Source organism: Amphiura filiformis, chromosome 17 (assembly GCF_039555335.1).
Source record: "Amphiura filiformis chromosome 17, Afil_fr2py, whole genome shotgun sequence".
NCBI classification, from domain to species: Eukaryota; Metazoa; Echinodermata; class Ophiuroidea; order Amphilepidida; family Amphiuridae; genus Amphiura; species Amphiura filiformis.
Genome location: NC_092644.1, coordinates 6833686 through 6852532, shown reverse-complemented (window position 1 = coordinate 6852532; position 18847 = coordinate 6833686). Strand labels below are relative to the sequence as shown.

Genomic DNA, 18847 nt, shown 5'->3' with positions numbered 1-18847 from the left:
TTACAATAATTACAATGTAGTCTATCTATAAATGTATGCTTACATGTCATGATGTGGACTATTTATTGCTAGCAATCACCGTTAGGTTTGCATTGCATTTTTGCATGTCACTTTCTCCTGCAACAGCATGTGGAATTTTTGTGTGGATGTGATCAAGCTATATAAATGAAAAGACTCTAAACATCGTGGATTGATATAGAGTGGTACCCACGCTATATGCAGTACTGCATAAAAAGTTGTTAACAACACTAGTTTGTATAATTTCTGGGGGATCTAGGGCTGTCAAATGGGGCGACGGAACACAGTGGCCAAAATTGGCTGCAATTGGGCTGATTTAGCATGATTTTAGCTTGATTTCCTCTGTTTGGGGGAATTTTAGGGGGGACATTTGGCGACGGAGCACAAAGGCCAGAATTGGCTGCAATTGGGCTGATTTGGCATGATTTTCTTGATTTTAGCTTGATTTCCTCTGTTTGGGGGAATTTTAGGGTGGGACATGAGCGACGGAGCACAAAGGCCAGAATTGTCTGCAATTGGGCTGATTTGGTATGATTTTCTTGATTTAAGCTTGATTTGAATTCCTCTGTTTAGGGGAATTTTAGGGGGGCTTGTGCTAGATTTAATGTGGCTCCGCCCCTACAAATTACCATAAAACTGCATACATTACATACATACATTGTACACTGTATGGTTCTGTCTCAATATCTTATTTTATTATAAAACATGATACTGACATCTTGTAATTGTGGACATTTTCACGCAACATTTCTTTTTTTTAACATTTATTTTTGCTCTTTTCACGTTCCAAGTAGCTACATGTACAGCAAAAATAAAACCAATATCTGTTTTTCTGTATGTAAGAAATTTTAAAATTGTATAATTTAAAAAGAACATGGAAAGTAGCTCAAAAGCGCAAAAGAAATGTGGACAAAAATTACCACGAACTGGAGGGAGCTGGGGAAAATGCCCCCCCCCCCTCCCAGCAACACCAAACAGAGGAAATCAAACCATCATGCATCGGTCGCGATAACATCGTCTAAATTTTCGCTCCGTGGCTAGCCCACTTTTATCAATTTTCTTTAGTTTAATTCTTCAGTATTTTGGATTATTTAGCGATTCTAAGTGTTTTTGAAACCTTCGAGTACCAGTAGATGCTGTTTTGAACTCACAGCTTTTAACATTTTGGTGTATTTTGAGTTGCAAAATTTTCAGTTTCCGGGTAGCGCCATTTTTATCTACGTGTAAACTCGCTACTTTTGTGTGCTGACTTGTGGAAAGTGGATTACGTTAACTGTATCATTTCCTCGTATATTTCTTCAATACTGGATTATTTTCGCGATTCTAAGTGTTTTTAAACCTCCGTGTACCAGTGGATGCTGTTTTTAACCTCGCAGTTTTTAACATTTTGGTGTATACTGAGTTATAAAATTTTTCATGTTTCCCGCGGTTGGCGGCCATTTTTAAATCTACGTGCAATTTCGTGAATTGTATTATACCATGGGTCATTTTGAAACCCATTATTCGACATTTGTTGCTATTATATTGTGCCTTGGAATACGTCTATTCAGTGTGGACCATGTGTTGCAGAATTGCCACCACCTCGATGTGGATCACTGGACTGCGCCGATAGATGATGCACTTGTGTCCCGTAACTGCCCGGTGAGTCTGTTCCATGTCTCCCTTCGCATTACAAACAATTATCGCCATTCAAAACGCGTTTTACCATACATAATCTGAACCGCACGTCTAGATTAACTCTTCTGCTATTGCTCGCTGGGGATGTTAACCCAAACCCAGGACCACAACAATTAAAATACCCCTGCCAAATTTGTAACACAGCTGCCAGGTGGGGCCAGGATTGTATTGAATGTGAGAACTGTAATAACTGGTTCCATAAATTTTGCCTGGGCATGAGCGACGAGGTGTATGACGTTCCACACCAGTATCGCATGGGAACTTCTACTCTCCAAACTGTAGATCACCATCCCTACTTGGGGGTCGAGATATCCAGCAACTTATCTTGGGCTAAACACATAAATCAGACTGTTAACAAAGCAAACAGCATTCTGGGCTTACTGAAAAGAAACCTTTGGAACTGTTCCCCTCGCACTAAAGAGATTGCTTATAAAACCCTGGTGAGACCGAGACTAGAATATTGCAGCCCAATCTGGGATCCGTACCAGAAAATTCATCAGGATAATTTAGAAAAAGTCCAGAGGAGGGCAGTTAGATTTGTAAAGAGCGACTACAGACGCACCAGCAGTGTCACGGACATGCTTCATGATCTGAAATGGGACACTCTTCAAGACAGAAGGGAAAAGGCTCGCCTCATAACTATATACAAAGAAACTCACAAGTTCACACCATCTAACATCAGTCATCACCTGACCAAGAACACTACAGCCAGACGCACTACTCGTCAAACTCATGAACTTAACTATAACGTCATACGCCCCAACAAAGACTGCTATAAATTCTCACTTTATCCACGGACAATACCAAAATGGAACTCACTGCCACCTACCACCAAAATAGCTCCTGATGTGGCCTCTTTCAAGAACTTGATCGGCGGTAAGGAAATTGAAATTGAGAAGAAAATTTAATAAGTTATCAGCGAATCGATGCATGATCTGTACGCTGATAGCCACACCAGGCGTTTTGTGCAGTAGCAGACAAGACAAGAATTACATGTAAGTTTAATGTTTGATTTGGTTTTAAAATTATGGTAAAATGGTGTACACACAGTTGGGGGAAGCAGCTGTGCCTACAAGAGGTAAGCCTGGTCAAATGTAAACTTGTATGTTTATATCCATTATGTACGATCTTTTAAAATGAGTTGGGTCAATTGTTTTTCAAACCTGATTTTTTAACACATTTGTAATGTTTACACATGTCCCAACTTACACTGTTATATTGGTTGCAGCCACATTCATTTATTGTGTTTTTAGGACAACAGAGCAAGTTTTAACTCATTATGACGTTAAATTCCCCATAGAACATTGCACTTTTACAGAGGCCAAGATAGTAATCAGTAGCCCCACAAGTATGATGGCCGAACTTGGGTGGAATACCTTAGAACTCGGACGCAAAGTAGACAGACTCACCCTCGTGCACAAAATCACTAATGGTCAGGTAGCCATTCTGGAGCAAACATTTAGCTGCAGCCTGTCAAACGTCACTCCAGAAATTGTTGGGTGTTCTCTTATTTTCCTAACACCACCAAAGACTGGAACCAGCTTCCACAAAGTATTGTAGACATTAAAAAAACCAAAGCATTCAAAAGAGAAGTATTAAGACACTACCAGAGCACAGCTCAAAGCAACTAATCATCTGGACGTTCTGCGCACATTCACCGTCTCACCTGGTTTTGTAGGAAGTATACAACCAGAACCAGAACCTCATTAGTTTGGCTTAAAATGGCCAGAAACCCTACCAGGCAGTTGTTATTTGGCAAAGAATAACCAAATTAAAATTTGACCAGAATCATATATTAACCCTAACCGCCTTTAGGCTTTTTGGCGACGGGAAGGGAAAGAAGGAAAGAATAAAGAGAGAAAAGAAAGAACGAAGTTGTTTGCTCTGGGCGGGATTCGAACCCGAGACCCCTCGCATGCCAAGCACTCGGTCGGCGACACTTTGCCACGTGTCTTGGGCTTCGCTGGCCAGCGAAAACCGTGCCTATATATCACTTAGGGCGATTGCGTCATCACACCACATGGGATGCATGCACGAACAGCGCATATATCAAGTAGTATTTTGTAGTATTCAGGAGGGTTAGGGTTAAAGTAGGAAACTCGGTTCCCACGTGTCGGCAAGGAAAAAATTGTGAAAAATATTCCCCCTCCAAGTGCACACCTCTTGATTTGTATGAGTAACTAGACATCTCAATGCTTGAGACCACAAAATATTTGAGTTGCTAGTTTGCATTAATTAATGAATATCGATTAATTAGTTTAAAAGGGCATTTCGTGATCCACAGCCTCATCCCCCCACTTTTCTCAAAAAAAGTTGAGATTTTTATATCACTGGAAACCTCTGGCTACATAATGTTTATGTACAAAATATTTCTTGCAGATTAATTCGTTTAGCAAATATATCGTGAAATTTGAATTTCGTTCTGGTGCACCAGAACGAAATTACAACGCATTGTCTATGGAGCAGTGTAATACACATAATCATGCATAACTCGCGAACGCAAAATCGGAATCAACTTATATTTTGGAAATAGGTTTTTTTCGTGGATATCTAATGAAAAATGACATAAATAGAGGATGCTAGGATCACGAAATACTCCTTTAACCTTAATTTTAGGACTAATAAATAATGCTAGCAAAAACTCTGATTCCAACTTTTACTATTGGAAAATAGTTTGAATATTATCTAAAATACTTCACCAGCTTTTTCGCCTAAGCCCATTAATTACGTATATTTACATGTAGCACATGTTTCTAGTCTGTGAAAATATTGAAGCCGTCAAAAATTTATTTCTGCTTCAAGATTCATCAAGAAGGATGTAGGTAATATTATTGCGTTTAACTTTCACCAAAAATAAAATGCCTAAATCAGGACAATTTTTTAATTGCCTTATTTTAGGCTTTTTTCCCCAGAAAAACACTTTTGCGTGTGTAAGTGCCCAAAAAATATGTAAAAAGAGCAAAATTCATTCATAAAGAAAGATATATAATATTAATTAACCTCAGCTACTTTAAGGGGTACTACACCCCTCGATAAATTTGTGTCTATTTTTGCATTTTTCTCAAAAACTAATAACACACTGGTAACAAAGTTATGTATATTATAGGGCAAGGAATCAATTACTACACTGGAATTTCAGTGACCCAAGACAAGCGGTTTGTTATTTATGATAAGAAATAAGGTACCGCTGGGACGTACCTCATTTCCTATCATATATACTTAACTGCTTGTCTTGAGTCACTGAATTTTCAGTGTAGTAATTGGATTCCTTGCCCCAATAATATACATAAATTTTGTTACCAGTGTATATTTATTATTTTTGAGGAAAAATGCAAAAATAGTCACAAATTTGCCACAGGGGTGTAGTACCCCCTTAAAAGTCGCTGTCCAAACACTAATGTTTTCACTGGGCGGGAAAACACTATTCAGAGAACACCCTCTTACATTTAGTAAAACTTTTTCCTGCTAAACAGGGAGTCCACGCCCCTTTTTTGATACATCTTTCCAGATGCCATTTTTTAGCTGGCTGGCGAAATTGTGTAATAATGATGGTTCAGTTTTCACGGTTGTTTGATGTGATTATTTATTAGTTTTTCAAACAAGACATCATGTACAACACAATTGTTTTAAAAGGCTTAAACATCATAAAGCTGTATCATACTAATGTATACAGATGTTTTTGAGCCATTTTCAACTTTAATTTCCCCTTATTTACAACATTATTCACTTTCACTGCATTTTTAAAGCTTTTTTCGGATATAAAATGTATATATTTATGACAAGATTGGTGGCGCTATTTAGATACTGGAATTTACTCTTTCAGGCTTTTAATAAAAATAATTCCTTATATTTTTTATGTAATATGTTTATAAAATTTCTTTGTTGCTTGTTTCACCTATTCCATCTGTTTAAATGGCAGTATTGATTACCTACCCCTTGCAAATTAAGAAATATGATTTATGATAAATAGCACCATCTATAGTTTGCATTTTCTTAATAATGACTTTAAAGTATTGGTTATTTACCAAATTGACATGGTAAGGTCAATCGTGCACGGAAAACTAGTAAAACTTGGGATTCCGTGTGCATGTGTACATACATGTTGGAATGCGGTACACAGTACAATGTACTGACTTCCTGGGACAAGGCATGATCTGCGGAGCTCACCGAGCTCCACAGTCACAGTGTGTTGTGTAGCTAGTGTTACCGGGTAAAAAGTATTACACCAGGCCTGATTGTGGTAAAAAAAAAAACCCTGTTTTTGTTTAAGTTGGCGACCGTAGTATCGTCCTCACGGTGGGGGGTCCAGGGGCAACGCCACGGTGGGGGTTGAGGGGGCGAAGCCCCCCGAAGCTCCTGGGTTTTAGCCATATCAGAGGGTAAAAATTGGGTTTCTGAGGCATATAATTGTATGGGTTTTTTCTACAATGTTTTTCATTTTTAATGCATGCAACCCCTAAAAAGTTTTTAATTAACACTTTCTTAATTTCCCCACTATAACAAAAAAATTCTTGCTCTTTTTATGATGAAATATCATCATCCACTTCCAGAAATGTTAAAAAAAAAAAATTTTTTATTTTAAATTTTTTTTTTTTTCCCTTTAACAAAAATTTTTTTTTTTTTTTTTTTTAGTAGATTTTTTTTAATTTTTAATTTTTTTAGTAGAAAAAAATCGGAAAACCGATTTAAATCGGGGAACAATCAGGCCTGATTACACGTAGTATTATAAAGCACTGAGAATTTTATTATCCCGGGCATATATCCTTACTGTACAACTTTGAAATTTTACAAAGAAATGTTTTAACAATGAAACTACAGCAATGTTATAATTTTCATACATGCACGATAGTGCAATGTCAAAGAGACGGCCAAGGGCCCCTAGCAATCTACATCAGCCACTTTGCCAACTTTTTAGAAATTAAAACAATTTCTAAAATTCTAAAAATACAAAAAAAAAATACATTTAAGTGCACAAGCTTTTTTCTTCTGGGTAAGAATTATTTTCTTGCAGGTTAGAAATTTGATAAATAGGTCCATGCATGCATTTTGTATATATGATAATTTTATACAATTTTAGCCTGTTTAGGGGGCAAGGTGTATTGGTGGTAGTGGGGTCATAAAATTTTTGTTGCCGAAATAGGGGGGGGGGGGTTGCAATTTTATTGACACCAACTTTTTGTTCATTTGGGATCCCGCTTCCAGGCCATGCCACTCATAACTGACGATGGATAGAGAATATCTCAAATCATGTCACACTCTGAGGTGTAACACCATGCAAAGCGATGAAAATTCAGAAGTAAATAATGCTGATCACGGACTCGGTTTCAGTCCCGAAAAAGTTGCTCAAATAATCATCACCAGATTGGGTGTTGCAATAATTTGCAGATTTCCTAACAGTTTTGCTTGAGAAGACACAGATAATTTTGGTAACATTAAACTGCAAACAGAATTTTTTAATGATTTTAAAAATTGATGACGAATAAGTGACTGAAAGAATCGTCGTTCCCTGCTATGCCTACTAGGCTAACTAGCAGTACCGGTACCGTACATTGTTTAGGTATAAAAGGCGAAATCACATTTACCATCAAACCAGATCATTTTATATATCAAATTAAAAGCCCTAGATAAAGAAAGCCAAACTGAAAACCGTTTTGTCACAGCACTTTCCGTAGCAGAGATACGATCAACGATTGACTTTCATCCAAAATGTTCAGCCAACATTTGATGCGGATCAATTGCAAAACAAAACAGCATAGTCTCATGATAGATCTGCTTTTTCTGTATGGAACTGCTATTAAAAGCTTTAAAATCCCTCAAAAATTATGTGCGATCAAAATTTGGGTCAAGTGAAGTAACAACAACAACATACTTATAATGCAGGTTTCCTTGACCTATCTTTTCTTTTAATTTTCCATGTAAAATTTGTATTGTGTTTTTGGACCAATGTGGCCACGGGTGTAGATCCCGGGGGGATGGGGGGATTTATCTTCCCCAATATTTTGCCAGGGGATGGTCCATACAATCATCCCCCTCCATTGTTGATGCCTGATAATGGGTTTCTGACCAAATTAATCTCATATTTGCCCATTTTAGCCCCAAAAGTGCACATTTTTGCGCGCTTCACACGCATTAATATTCTACTTTAAACACCATATTTCATCAGTTTAGCTTCAAAATACCACCATTTTTAGCACGCTTCGCCCGCAATTGTACCATAACATATTCTGTTGCCAAAAGGTGCTGGATTGACTATATTTCAAGAATTTTTTCCAACTCCATCCCCCAATGTCAAAAAGAAATCTACGCCACTGAATGTGGCTGATAAGGGTTGCCTGTTTATATACCTAAATTTATGTAAATTGTCAAGATTCTAGTTCATACCATATTTATTGAATAAAATGTTCCTTGCATCATTCATATCTGAATTCTAGTTACATGGATCATTATCAACAGATGTATCTAATATAATATTTCCCCACACCACCACGTACATGAGAAAACAGCAGGTAAAACACCATAATGATAATGGTGTAGAATGACCTTGCGCTGATACCAGTACTAGCCATTCCATGTACAATGCATACCGTTACGTTGCATTGGTGCGTTACAAATAAATCTCTAGTTTTATACATTGTGTTAGTTTCGTAACACAAATTCGATTTCACTTACCTTCCATATCTCCCAATACGAACCCAATAGTCATCCCAAGAATTAAAATCGTCCAAATGGATTTAGGATAGGCCATTTTCACTCCCTATTTTTATCCCCAAAATCACACTACCGGTATGTTTACGTTGGCCTTCCAATTCCCATCTCAATTAAGCAGTGATTCTATAAATAAGCGGTAACCTCTGCAATCCCTAAGAAAAGACTAAAATACTTAATATAAAGCAGGGTGTTTATCTAACCTACTAATAGAGATATGCTATATGCATTTTAAAAATTAATTGCATTAGATATAAAAAAATCTTTAATTTTTGATTCAAAACAATCGATATTAGGATCAAATCCTAAAATTAAACACCGTTTGGCCTTTCATGACAACAACCTGTTTGATGGTGGCGGTGCATGATATTACATAATCAGTTCAAAGAGCATCTTCATCTTAAGAAATTATCATGATTATCGAATAACAAAGCGCTTGAAAGCCTTGATTTTTGAGCATTCATAATTTTTGAATTGATAGTCTGGCAGTCTCATTTGGACACCCCAAGGATGCAACTGCGAGGTGCAACTTGAAGCTATGGTGGCATGCTATCTACAGTAGATAGCATCCCGGGATGCACATGGCCACCGGGAGTAAACCTATATAATAATATTCCTTGCAAATTTACTTTGTGGCAAATGATCAGACGAATATATATATAACTCAATTGCTAATTAAGGTCAGTGTATTGCGGGTTTCAAGGTCCAAATTAGTAGCACTATCTCTAGTAGCTTCATTTTATTTCAATTTTTCAGATCATATTGATTCTATAATAGCTGCACTTGTTGATGTTTAGATAGTTGGATATTTTAGATAATTTCTAAGGTCACATCATGGTAAAATGTTAACAAAGATGATCAAAACTATCAACGTGGCAACTTTCCTGAAATCAATGCTTGTTTTTACCTATGACCTCTTGTAAATCAAAGGTCAATATGATAAAGTGCTCAGTTTGCCGCTAACAATTTTGGCATCCTAATTTTTGCTATACAAAAGTTTTTATTGCAATGTTTATTATTCATATTCAGTTAGGGTAGTTGTGTAACAATTGCCATGGCAACAACCATTTATGCAATTGGCTGAAAAATATGGTGACAAACGTTGTTATGGTTACTGACCAACATGTGACTTCTGCAACTATCCTGCAACTATAATCATCTGTTCTTCCTTGAGGCCCAGGGAAAAAAACTACCCTATTAAAAAACATCAATTGTAGTCAAATTAAAGCTTTTATATAGCAAGAAAACATTGACAATGGTAAAAAAATATTGGCCTATTGGCCCAAATGGCAAACGGCCAAACATGCATTCGGATTTTGAATAGGTCATAATAACCTTTTTGTTTCAGGAAGTGGCCATGATTTACATTTTTCTACACATTCATATGGGCTTTTTATTTCAAATATCTTTAATAATAAAATTACAATGTCAAATTTACTTTTTTTTTCCAAACTGAACAAAATCACCGAATTAAGCCATTTCCTCCCTACAATTGCAGTAATTGCATCAAGGTATGATGCACAATTTGTTGTTAAGAAATATTTAATAGACACGTGATGTACAGGGTGTCCCAGAAGAAGAAATACCGGGTGAATAAATTTGGACATAAGTCGAGAAATAGATTAAATCAAAAATATTTAAAAGGCGGCCCGTAGCTTATTTTATTTTGCAATATATACATTAATTTTATTTGATTCGGTTGAATGGTTACGAAGAAATGAGCGATTACATAATGCGCGCACCAATGCAATTCATTCCAAGTTTGATCGACAGACGTTTTTTATATTCGCACATTATTCGCTATTTCATAATCCGATGGTGTTATGTTATTCATGCTTTCGCTGAAGGTGAACAAAACCTAAATATAACTTTTTATTTAAAGGCCCATTCAGTGATTTGCTCATCCGGACGATCGTAAAAATCATCAAAATTCAGATTTAGGTACCTCTGTCATTGTCATAGATGTGCTAACATAGCCTGCGAGTGGTTCAGCCGAAAGCTGTGTATTTAAGACAAAATAAGACATTAATATGAATCTGTAATTTAGATACTGACAGTATCTAAATTAGCTACATGTATTTTGTCTGAGAAACTTTCTGCAATTGAAAGCTTGCCATCAGCTTTAATGTTGTGCAATATGTTATATTAATTTTAACTTTCCAAGACATTTATTTAAGTCAAAAATGACAATGATCATGATTGATGATCAAGTGCTGACAGATTTTTGATATCATGCAACATTATGTTGATGTTTTAAAAGAAAGAAACTTTCCATTACAATTTCTTGGAAGTATTCCAAACACCTAATGTGTAAGAAAACGTTTTAGCAAGCTGGAATTCTTTATGCAATAATTCTTTATGCAATAAGTATATTAACATTTACAAAAAAAAAGATAAAAGTACCGAGCATCATCTATAATACATGCAGGATTTCAATTTTGATATCGTGCAGTATTGTCCAATTTGAAGAAAACCTTATTTAAGAAAGTTTTGCAAGAAACAGATTCTTTAAGGAGAATGAAAAGGATTTCACCCAACAAGATATAAAGCTCACAAAATGTTAACCAATTTTAGGGCACATTGTGTTGAATGACCTTTCTTTCAAATTTGGAATGAAGTTTTTGAATTTTTAACCATCTTAAATATCGCCACGCAGTCGCCAGAACCAAGGGGTTTTAGGGGGGGGGGGGGGGGTAACATCTTGAATGTGTTACGTTATGTTATGTTGTGTTGTGTTGTGTTGTGTTGTGTTGTGTTGTGTTGTGTTATGTTTATATGTTATGTTATAGAACGGACGTTTAAAGGGTTGGCTTGTTGCACGTTAACACCTAATAGTATTTTGATGTTATAACTACCAGGCGCATGTTTAAAGAGTGGAGCTACAATGAGCTGCAAATAGAGCGGCGCTGTAACCGATGCTGTATGAAAATCAATGTCAACAAAATACTAGGAAAATTACTGCATACTAGTAGAAGAATCAACGCGATGATGATGTCGTCACAGATGCCTGACAAGACACGGTTGCCATAGAAACGTGCTATTTTTAAGTCTTCAATGAGCTTCTACAGGCTATTGTCTTGGGAGTCAGTGATTGGTGAGATGATGGCCTCGTTGGAGCAACACGTTTTACTTAGTGATGTTTGGTTCATAAAAAAGATTTTTTGATTTGTCAAAACCAATTAAAGAAACTTACTTCCCGCCAGTGTGGTTCACTGACGAAACTGTCAACTAAAATATATAATAAACTAATAAATAAATAAATAATAATAAAATAAGTGTCTTCAAATGGTTTAGGTTGTCTTGGCAGATCAAAAACACTTTAATTCTTTTAAATCACCAAAAGTGATGAACCTGTTTCAAAATGTATGGTTCATGTTCAAAAGTGATATTCACTCTTTTGAGAGTATACAGACTACTTTTTTTCAATCCTTTTAGCATGTTTAGAGTGACATGTTTCCACTCAAAAAGGTTGTCCTCCATTTCACTCTCTCACTCTTTTTTCCGCTCTTTTCACTCGGTGTACATTTGAGTATCGGGGGTTGGGCGAGCATATTGTACAATTTTACTGTCAGTTGTTTTTGTTGTTGTAGTTGTTATTGTTGATAAATAAACAGAAGAATTTCAACAATAAATTTAGCAGCATTGCCATCCTGTGTGTAGCATTATCAGTTTAATACACTGCTATCTACGGAAGATAGCAGCATGTACGCATCAATGGTAGATAGAGGGCGCAAGCTCAATCGGGGACTATAATCATGTAATGCGGCATAACTTCGCAGAATCGGAACATTACGACAACCTTCGTTAATTGTAGTGCCTGATTTATCTAAGAAACAGAAATGGAGAAAAGAGAGGAGAAAGTTGAGAAACAGAGCCAGAGATGAAGATAAGATAATTGGAAATCCATAATAATATAGGCCCGGGTCGGAAAATATGTATTATTTTGGTCTTCATTTTGAAAATCTCAGAGGCACACTTATCAGACCCCTACCTGCGTCTGGCTACTAAAAAAAGTATCCGTTATGGCGTTTGAAGCAATAATATTAATATATATTATATTAATAACAATAACAATAAGAATAGTTGAAAAGTCCACGAATTTAGTTCGGTCCTGATTTTGACAAATTTCACATTTCTTGGGGGGGGGGCATTCTCCAATAAGACATGCGGTTGCAAATTATTGTTTTACATAATTAGGTTAGATGGTTTTGCTAAACTGCTAGTTAGCACGGTTTAAGTGCATGTTATTTTCTGCGTTGATTATTGTTTTTATGGGTGGTTTACACAATGAGATGGGTTCCCTGGGCAATTCAAGATTTCCAAAGTCAAAGTTTAAACAAGTGTCCAAATTTGAAACTGCTCAAATATTTTGAAACCCATACAAATGACACCCTAGAGACGTTGACTAGCCCTAGAACCCGAATTATTATATTAATGTGCGAAGGGGAAGGGGAAGGGGTCATGAAAATGATTAACTTCAGATACCATAGGGTATCTGATCACCGGGCTGATCACTAACATATTTGAGACAACTTCCAAAGAAAATTCCAGCTCTCTGATCGAATAAGCATTTGATAATGGGCAGATGATCATGGATTCTGGAATGTAAGAAGAATAAGTTTGAATATTGGAATTGATTTATTCTGTTACTTTTTAAATAATTAATAAGTTGTAACAAATGAGTGGGGTAACACAATTGTCCGATGGGGGTATAATAATCAATAGCTAAATCTATAATTAGAAGTGTCTTCGTTACCAATAAATATATGTATAATAACAAAGAAATGAAACGTGCTTTTATTTTATTCTTTATTTTTTTATGGTCAACACATTTAATGCATTGCTTCTTTTTTAACAAATTTTATTTACAATTACATTTATGACAAACTTGTCCATTCTTTTTACACTCTTAAAACGATCTTATCATTTTTGAATAGAAATTTGATAAGGGAAACTATTCAGATGGGGATATAATAGATTTCTCTTCAAAATGGACAGAGATTTCTCTTCAAAATGAATCGGATATTCTCATCAAGATGACAAGGAACTCATCAAATTTGATAAAAAAATGAAATTTGAATAGTTTGTGTTGTCAGAGGGAGACTTAAAATAATCATTTCAAAATGAAATGAGTAATGATATCGAATAATGAGTTGGACATCTTAGCAATTTGAAAAGTTACTTGTTAAAATAAAACGGAAACTATTCATTTTGATAAGATTGTCGGTTCAAAGTGATAATATACCTAATAAAAAATGAATAGTATATCTGATCAAAACGAATAGTTACGGGATCAAAAATAAATGAATAAGGATTCTATTCAAAAAATGAAATAGTGTGAAATTAGAGTGTGTTTACCATTCACCTAAATAATATTAAAAATAATAGATCCAATGGACTCCCTGTATGCAAAATGAAGCATGTGGATCTGAAATGCGTATTTCCAAAATGTTTCGCCATTTCTATTTTAATTGAGAACATGCATCATTGGAACGGAACAACAATCACGTGAAATTTCGCTCGTACTGAATATTGAGTTGTTCCCTCAAGTTCAGTTGTATATATTTTCGTCAATTGTTTTTAAAACCCACATGTTCAGGGGCGTAACCATGCAGGGGGAGCCGCCCCACAGATTTTTTTCAGGGGGGAGAAAATGGGGACGGCAAAAAGTAAAGTGGCCTTAAGGGGTGGGGTATGAACGTTTGGACAGTATTTTATTGTGGGACATTAGAGCACATCAGACATATCGAATTGCATTCTGAATACGAAGAATGTCCTTCTGATATCAAATAATAATAATTCTGATAGACAGGAAATTGACAAATGGGGCCTCGTGTATAAGATCTTGATGCAGCAGACCCCAAATTTGGCTTTGCCCCCTCACAGTCCAGTGGCGTACCCAGGCCGCTCCTACCCGCGGGAGGGGGTGGGGGGACTTGAAGAAAATGTTGCCGCCCCTTCATCAACAGCCCGAAAAGGCTGACGCAATATTTTACCTAAAATCATTATTTTTTTGTATATTTTCATATTTTGTTTCACAATTTTTAAACACATTTCCGCTCGTTTTTCTTTTAATTCTTTTTACCGGCCTTCATCTTCTGCCACCCTTTCATTTTTGCCGTCCCCTGCTTTTACCCCGAGGGAATTTGTTTTGTAAAATGTAATAACTCCTTCCCTTCATTCTCCCTCTCTCTCACACCCTCTCTCTCCCTCCCACTCTCTCCCCGCTCTCCCCCGTTCACAATCTCTCTCTTTCTTCGCTCTTTCTCGTTCTCTCAAAAATTCTTCGATTATTTGTTTTTATGATTTTATATTGGCGTATACATTTTGAAGAAAGTTTTTGGCTAGATCATTCAAAAATAAAAATGTACAAACTATAAACGTATATCTCTCTTTATTTAGCTGCTGTTTATCATTTGGGAATATCATGGTTTTAATTGTTAATTCTGTGCACGGGTCATGGAGCAGCCCCGGGGGGAGGGGGGTACTCAAGTTTGGTTTTGGTAGGGACGTGCCGCTGAGAATTTGAAAGTGGACCCATAAATATATCAATTTTTCAAGAAATTTGGACCCATTGATATACCAAAAGTCAAAATTTTCGGCCGAATTTAACCCAATTTGTCTTAGTTTTTACACATATTTTGGGAAAATTTTGACAATTTTGGCTAGATTATGGACAAATTGGGCTATTTTCCGAAAAAATTGAGAAAATTGTGAAAAAAGGACCCATTCATATACCAAAATAGGCTTTGAAAAAGGGGTAATTGATATACCAAAAGGCTGAAAATGTTACCCATATTTGCGGCACGTCCCCGTATGGTCATTTGTACTGAGTCCCCCCCCCCCCCCCGGAGCAGCATTGGGCTATGAAATCCACACTCCCCCTGTGGAAGATTTTGGAAATATGTTCCACAGAGGAGGTATGAATTTCAAATAGAATATCATATTAGGCAGCTCCATTTGAAACTCACCCTCCCTCTGTGGAAAATTCAGATTGACGCTTTCTCAGAGGGTGTATAAAATTCAAATGGAGCTGCCTAATGTGCTAATTCCATTTAAAATTCATACTCTTTCTGTGGAAGATATTTCCAAAATCTTCCACAGGGGGATTGTAGATTTCATGACTGTTATCCATTCAACATCCATCATGTTTAATACAATTATAAAGTCTGAGGATTTAAACCTATCACGAATTCGAGAAGACTGCCCTCTTATCTGGACTCGGTGATGTTCTTGGTTGAATAAATGAAGAACCTTTGGTCACGATGAAATCTGTGTGACTGGTTCAACCTATTCCTCATCGTCTCCTGCTGGATATTTCATATCCTCAAAGGCTTGAGACAGTTTATTCCTATCAGTCTTCCTATAGAAGATCGCTTCCAACTCCTGAATCTTCTCATTGATAATACTGATCTCCTTCGACAGTTCTGTTCTCTCAAATGCTAGCTGATTCGATCTGCTTACCGACTTTCTCATATCTTCATAGTCAGTATCAAGGGCAACTTTCTCCTTTTCTTTGGCGACTAAGTCATTTTCATTCAGCTTTAGACTCTTATTGAGACTCTTCAGTTTCTTGCTTAAGATTTCTATGTCTTTCTTGACTCCGAGAATGTTGTCAAGATCTTTACTATTTATAATGTCCGTGACATTCTTGTTCATGAACAAGTGCCGCTTTCTTTCTTGGATATCAGATTCTGTTTGACTTTTCTCCAACATCATGCTTCGTTTGAGTCCGGCTAGTTTGGTAATCTCCTGATCAAGATTTTTGATCCTATCCCGGATTTCTCGACATTTGACTCGGACTCTCTTTTCCACTATGATGCTCAAAAGATTGGCATGCTCGATTTCTAGAGTATTATACTCCTCATGTTTAAGTCTTTGCAGTCTCTTAGTCTTGATCAATTTAAACTGAATGTCCTCGAGATATATCTGATCATTTGCACGCCATTTGCCGATTAAATGGAAAGAAAAATGAAACTTCTGAAAGAGATCTGGGAACAGCCTCAGCACGGGATAACGTTTGGTATCGCACGTTTCGGCAACTTCCAAAGAGAATTTGTCAGAGCTGAATAGTTTGATGTTGACGCCTTCTTCTGCCTCTTCTAGTAATGTCTCAATTCCTCGCATTGCACTCTTTAGTTCAAGGTTGGTTTCTCGAGCCCATTTTAAGTCGAATTCGCCTTCAAGGGATTGGTAGTTCCTGCAGAAGGTCTGCACTACGCAATAGAGGTCTTTGAGCTCATCTTGAAGATCTGTAAGAGATTTAATGCCTCTTTGGAACGCTGCGTTGAATGTCTGAAAAAAGAGAATAAAATGTGCGATGGTTAAGGGAAAGTCATGCAAAGTTGTACGCTCTAAATATCATAACAAAATGTTTCTATAAATTTTAGATATTGTCTGTCATAAGTATCCCCATCTGAATTGAGTCCCTTTTCAAATTTGACAAGTTTCTATTCAAAAATGAGTAGATCATTTTTATAAGAGTGTAGGTAGGTCAAACTATACTTTTTTTTCTGAACTTGAGGTGGTGGATTTGCTTGCGAGTTGCATGCCGCAATTGAATTAAATATTAATTACGATAATAATATAAACGTAATACACCCTGCATGATATAGCTTTACAATTCAATCTAAACATTTATTTATTTCTTTAAGAAAAATGTAAGAGGTTATTCCTTTCTCCGGGCTGGATTTCAACGGTTCTTTACTTATTAGTGTGCGCTTTTTGGAACCATGCGATGTTTAAATTGTAGAACTTATTGTGGTTTAATTTTTCCAAAGGATTCTTAAATTTTCAAGAGCCGTTTTCGATGGTTCTATTATAGTGCATGCCAAAATCCCCACATCATAATTTTATGGTGGGTATATTCTTCCGGAATTTTGAACTGGAGGGTCTTTGGGAGCGGACGGCGTACCGGGGCGGTAGAAAGGAGTCTTTTGCAGCTGCGAACAAGTATCTTTAGGAGCTTTTAGGAGCTGCGAACATTGAAAATCAAGGGTCTGTCTTGGCTTTCTACATGGTTGAAAATCGTCTGAAACAAAACCAGAAATGTAAGGGTCTTTTCACAGAATCAAGGGTCTTGAGCGCTCTGTTTTGGTCAAATTCAGGCCCTTTCAGAGCTGCGCGGTTCAAAAACCGGGGTCTTTCCTGGGGAGCATACCTGTATGGTGATGTGTCCCACTGGTAAATCACCTTGGACAACAGATTAGAACCTATGCTCTTACCTGGATATCTTTGGTAAATCCCGCATCACGCCCACCACCAGGTCTTCTTACTTCATAACATGTCCTGGTAAACAGATCTAACTCAGCCCATCCTGAGATCCTAGGGATCAAAGACTTCACTCGTTTGATCCTGTGCTTACTCTTAAAGATCTCTTCAATGTGGATCAAAAACTGGATTGCTTCGATACCTCCAAAGAATTGCTTTTCTATTTTGGTGATGAGTTTTGTTTTCAGGGTTTTGAGCTCACGGTCGATGTAGTCGTAAACATCATGAATGTTAGGAGGGGCGTCATCCCCATTCCACACATGCGAAGGCATCTTACTACAAGGGATATCTTCACATCGTGCCGCGAAAGACGGTGACCGCGAAAGACGGGTGACTGCTAGTTATAGTAGTTCTTTTAAGCTGTGAGAGTACGGCAAACTGCATGTAAAGCTGACATTCAAATTCAAGTACAAGATGCACAGAGGCAACAAAAATTCCCGGCAAAAATTCAGTCAAACGTATCAGTCAAACGTTTTGTCACTTTTTCAAACTGAACACTGAGTTTAGCCGAGGCGACACATGGGCGCAGCGTTTCAGAACTCCTCCTTAACAATAAAATACAACAGTCACTAACAGTCTGTCAGTTCTTTGATGCATTTATATTATGGCGAACAATTTCGAAATAAAGTTTACAATATTATAGAGCATCCATTTTGGATGAAACAATTATATATAAATTGTCAGATTATTGAATAACATCTCCATATTTGTTCAAGATCCAACTGTTGTTGCATTATGATTGCCGCATCAATACACCTTGAATTTGTTGTGGTAACATCATCATGTAGACAAAAAACTCATCTTCGAGTCGCTAACTCGATTCAAATGTTGCAGTTGCAAAATTTAGTCCAAAATATCGGTATTTTGGACGTCGTAATTGGGATGAGGCTATTGCCAGCTCCTCCTGGTGTGCTAATAAGATATGAAAATCTATAAAAGTTTCCATACATTATTGAATTATTGAATTTGAATCAATAAAGTTTACCGCGTATAACTAAAAATGTTCATGTTAAACTATATCTACCAAAAAAACGTTGACAACGTAAAGAAATCAGCAAGTTTAAAAAAACCCACCTCGGCTCACTTTTTGAAACTTGGTCCCATTTGTAAAAGGTACTGATTTAAACTTTATCATATTTACATCAATTTAAAACATTTCCAGAAGTGTTATGTATCT

General features: G+C 36.6%; 2 protein-coding genes across 3 annotated transcripts in view; both read right to left on the bottom strand.

Moving 5' to 3' along the window:
* Positions 1-8501, bottom strand: part of LOC140136883 (protein cab-1-like) — a 233664-nt gene extending 225163 nt beyond the window's left edge. For both annotated transcript variants that reach the window (XM_072158498.1, XM_072158499.1), the window contains exon 1: positions 8365-8501. In XM_072158498.1, the coding sequence (XP_072014599.1) occupies positions 8365-8440 (76 nt within the window). In that variant the 5' untranslated portion in view covers positions 8441-8501. The remainder of the gene's footprint in view (positions 1-8364) is intronic.
* A 6772-nt stretch (positions 8502-15273) lies between these two features.
* LOC140138177 (uncharacterized) lies at positions 15274-18426 on the bottom strand. The gene is made up of 2 exons (XM_072160103.1): positions 17625-18426; positions 15274-16695 (listed from the first exon to the last, which is right to left on the bottom strand). Exons 1-2 carry the CDS (start codon positions 17940-17942, stop codon positions 15691-15693), a joined length of 1323 nt encoding a protein of 440 aa, XP_072016204.1. The 5' UTR covers positions 17943-18426; the 3' UTR covers positions 15274-15690.
* Between the last annotated feature and the right edge of the window lie 421 nt (positions 18427-18847).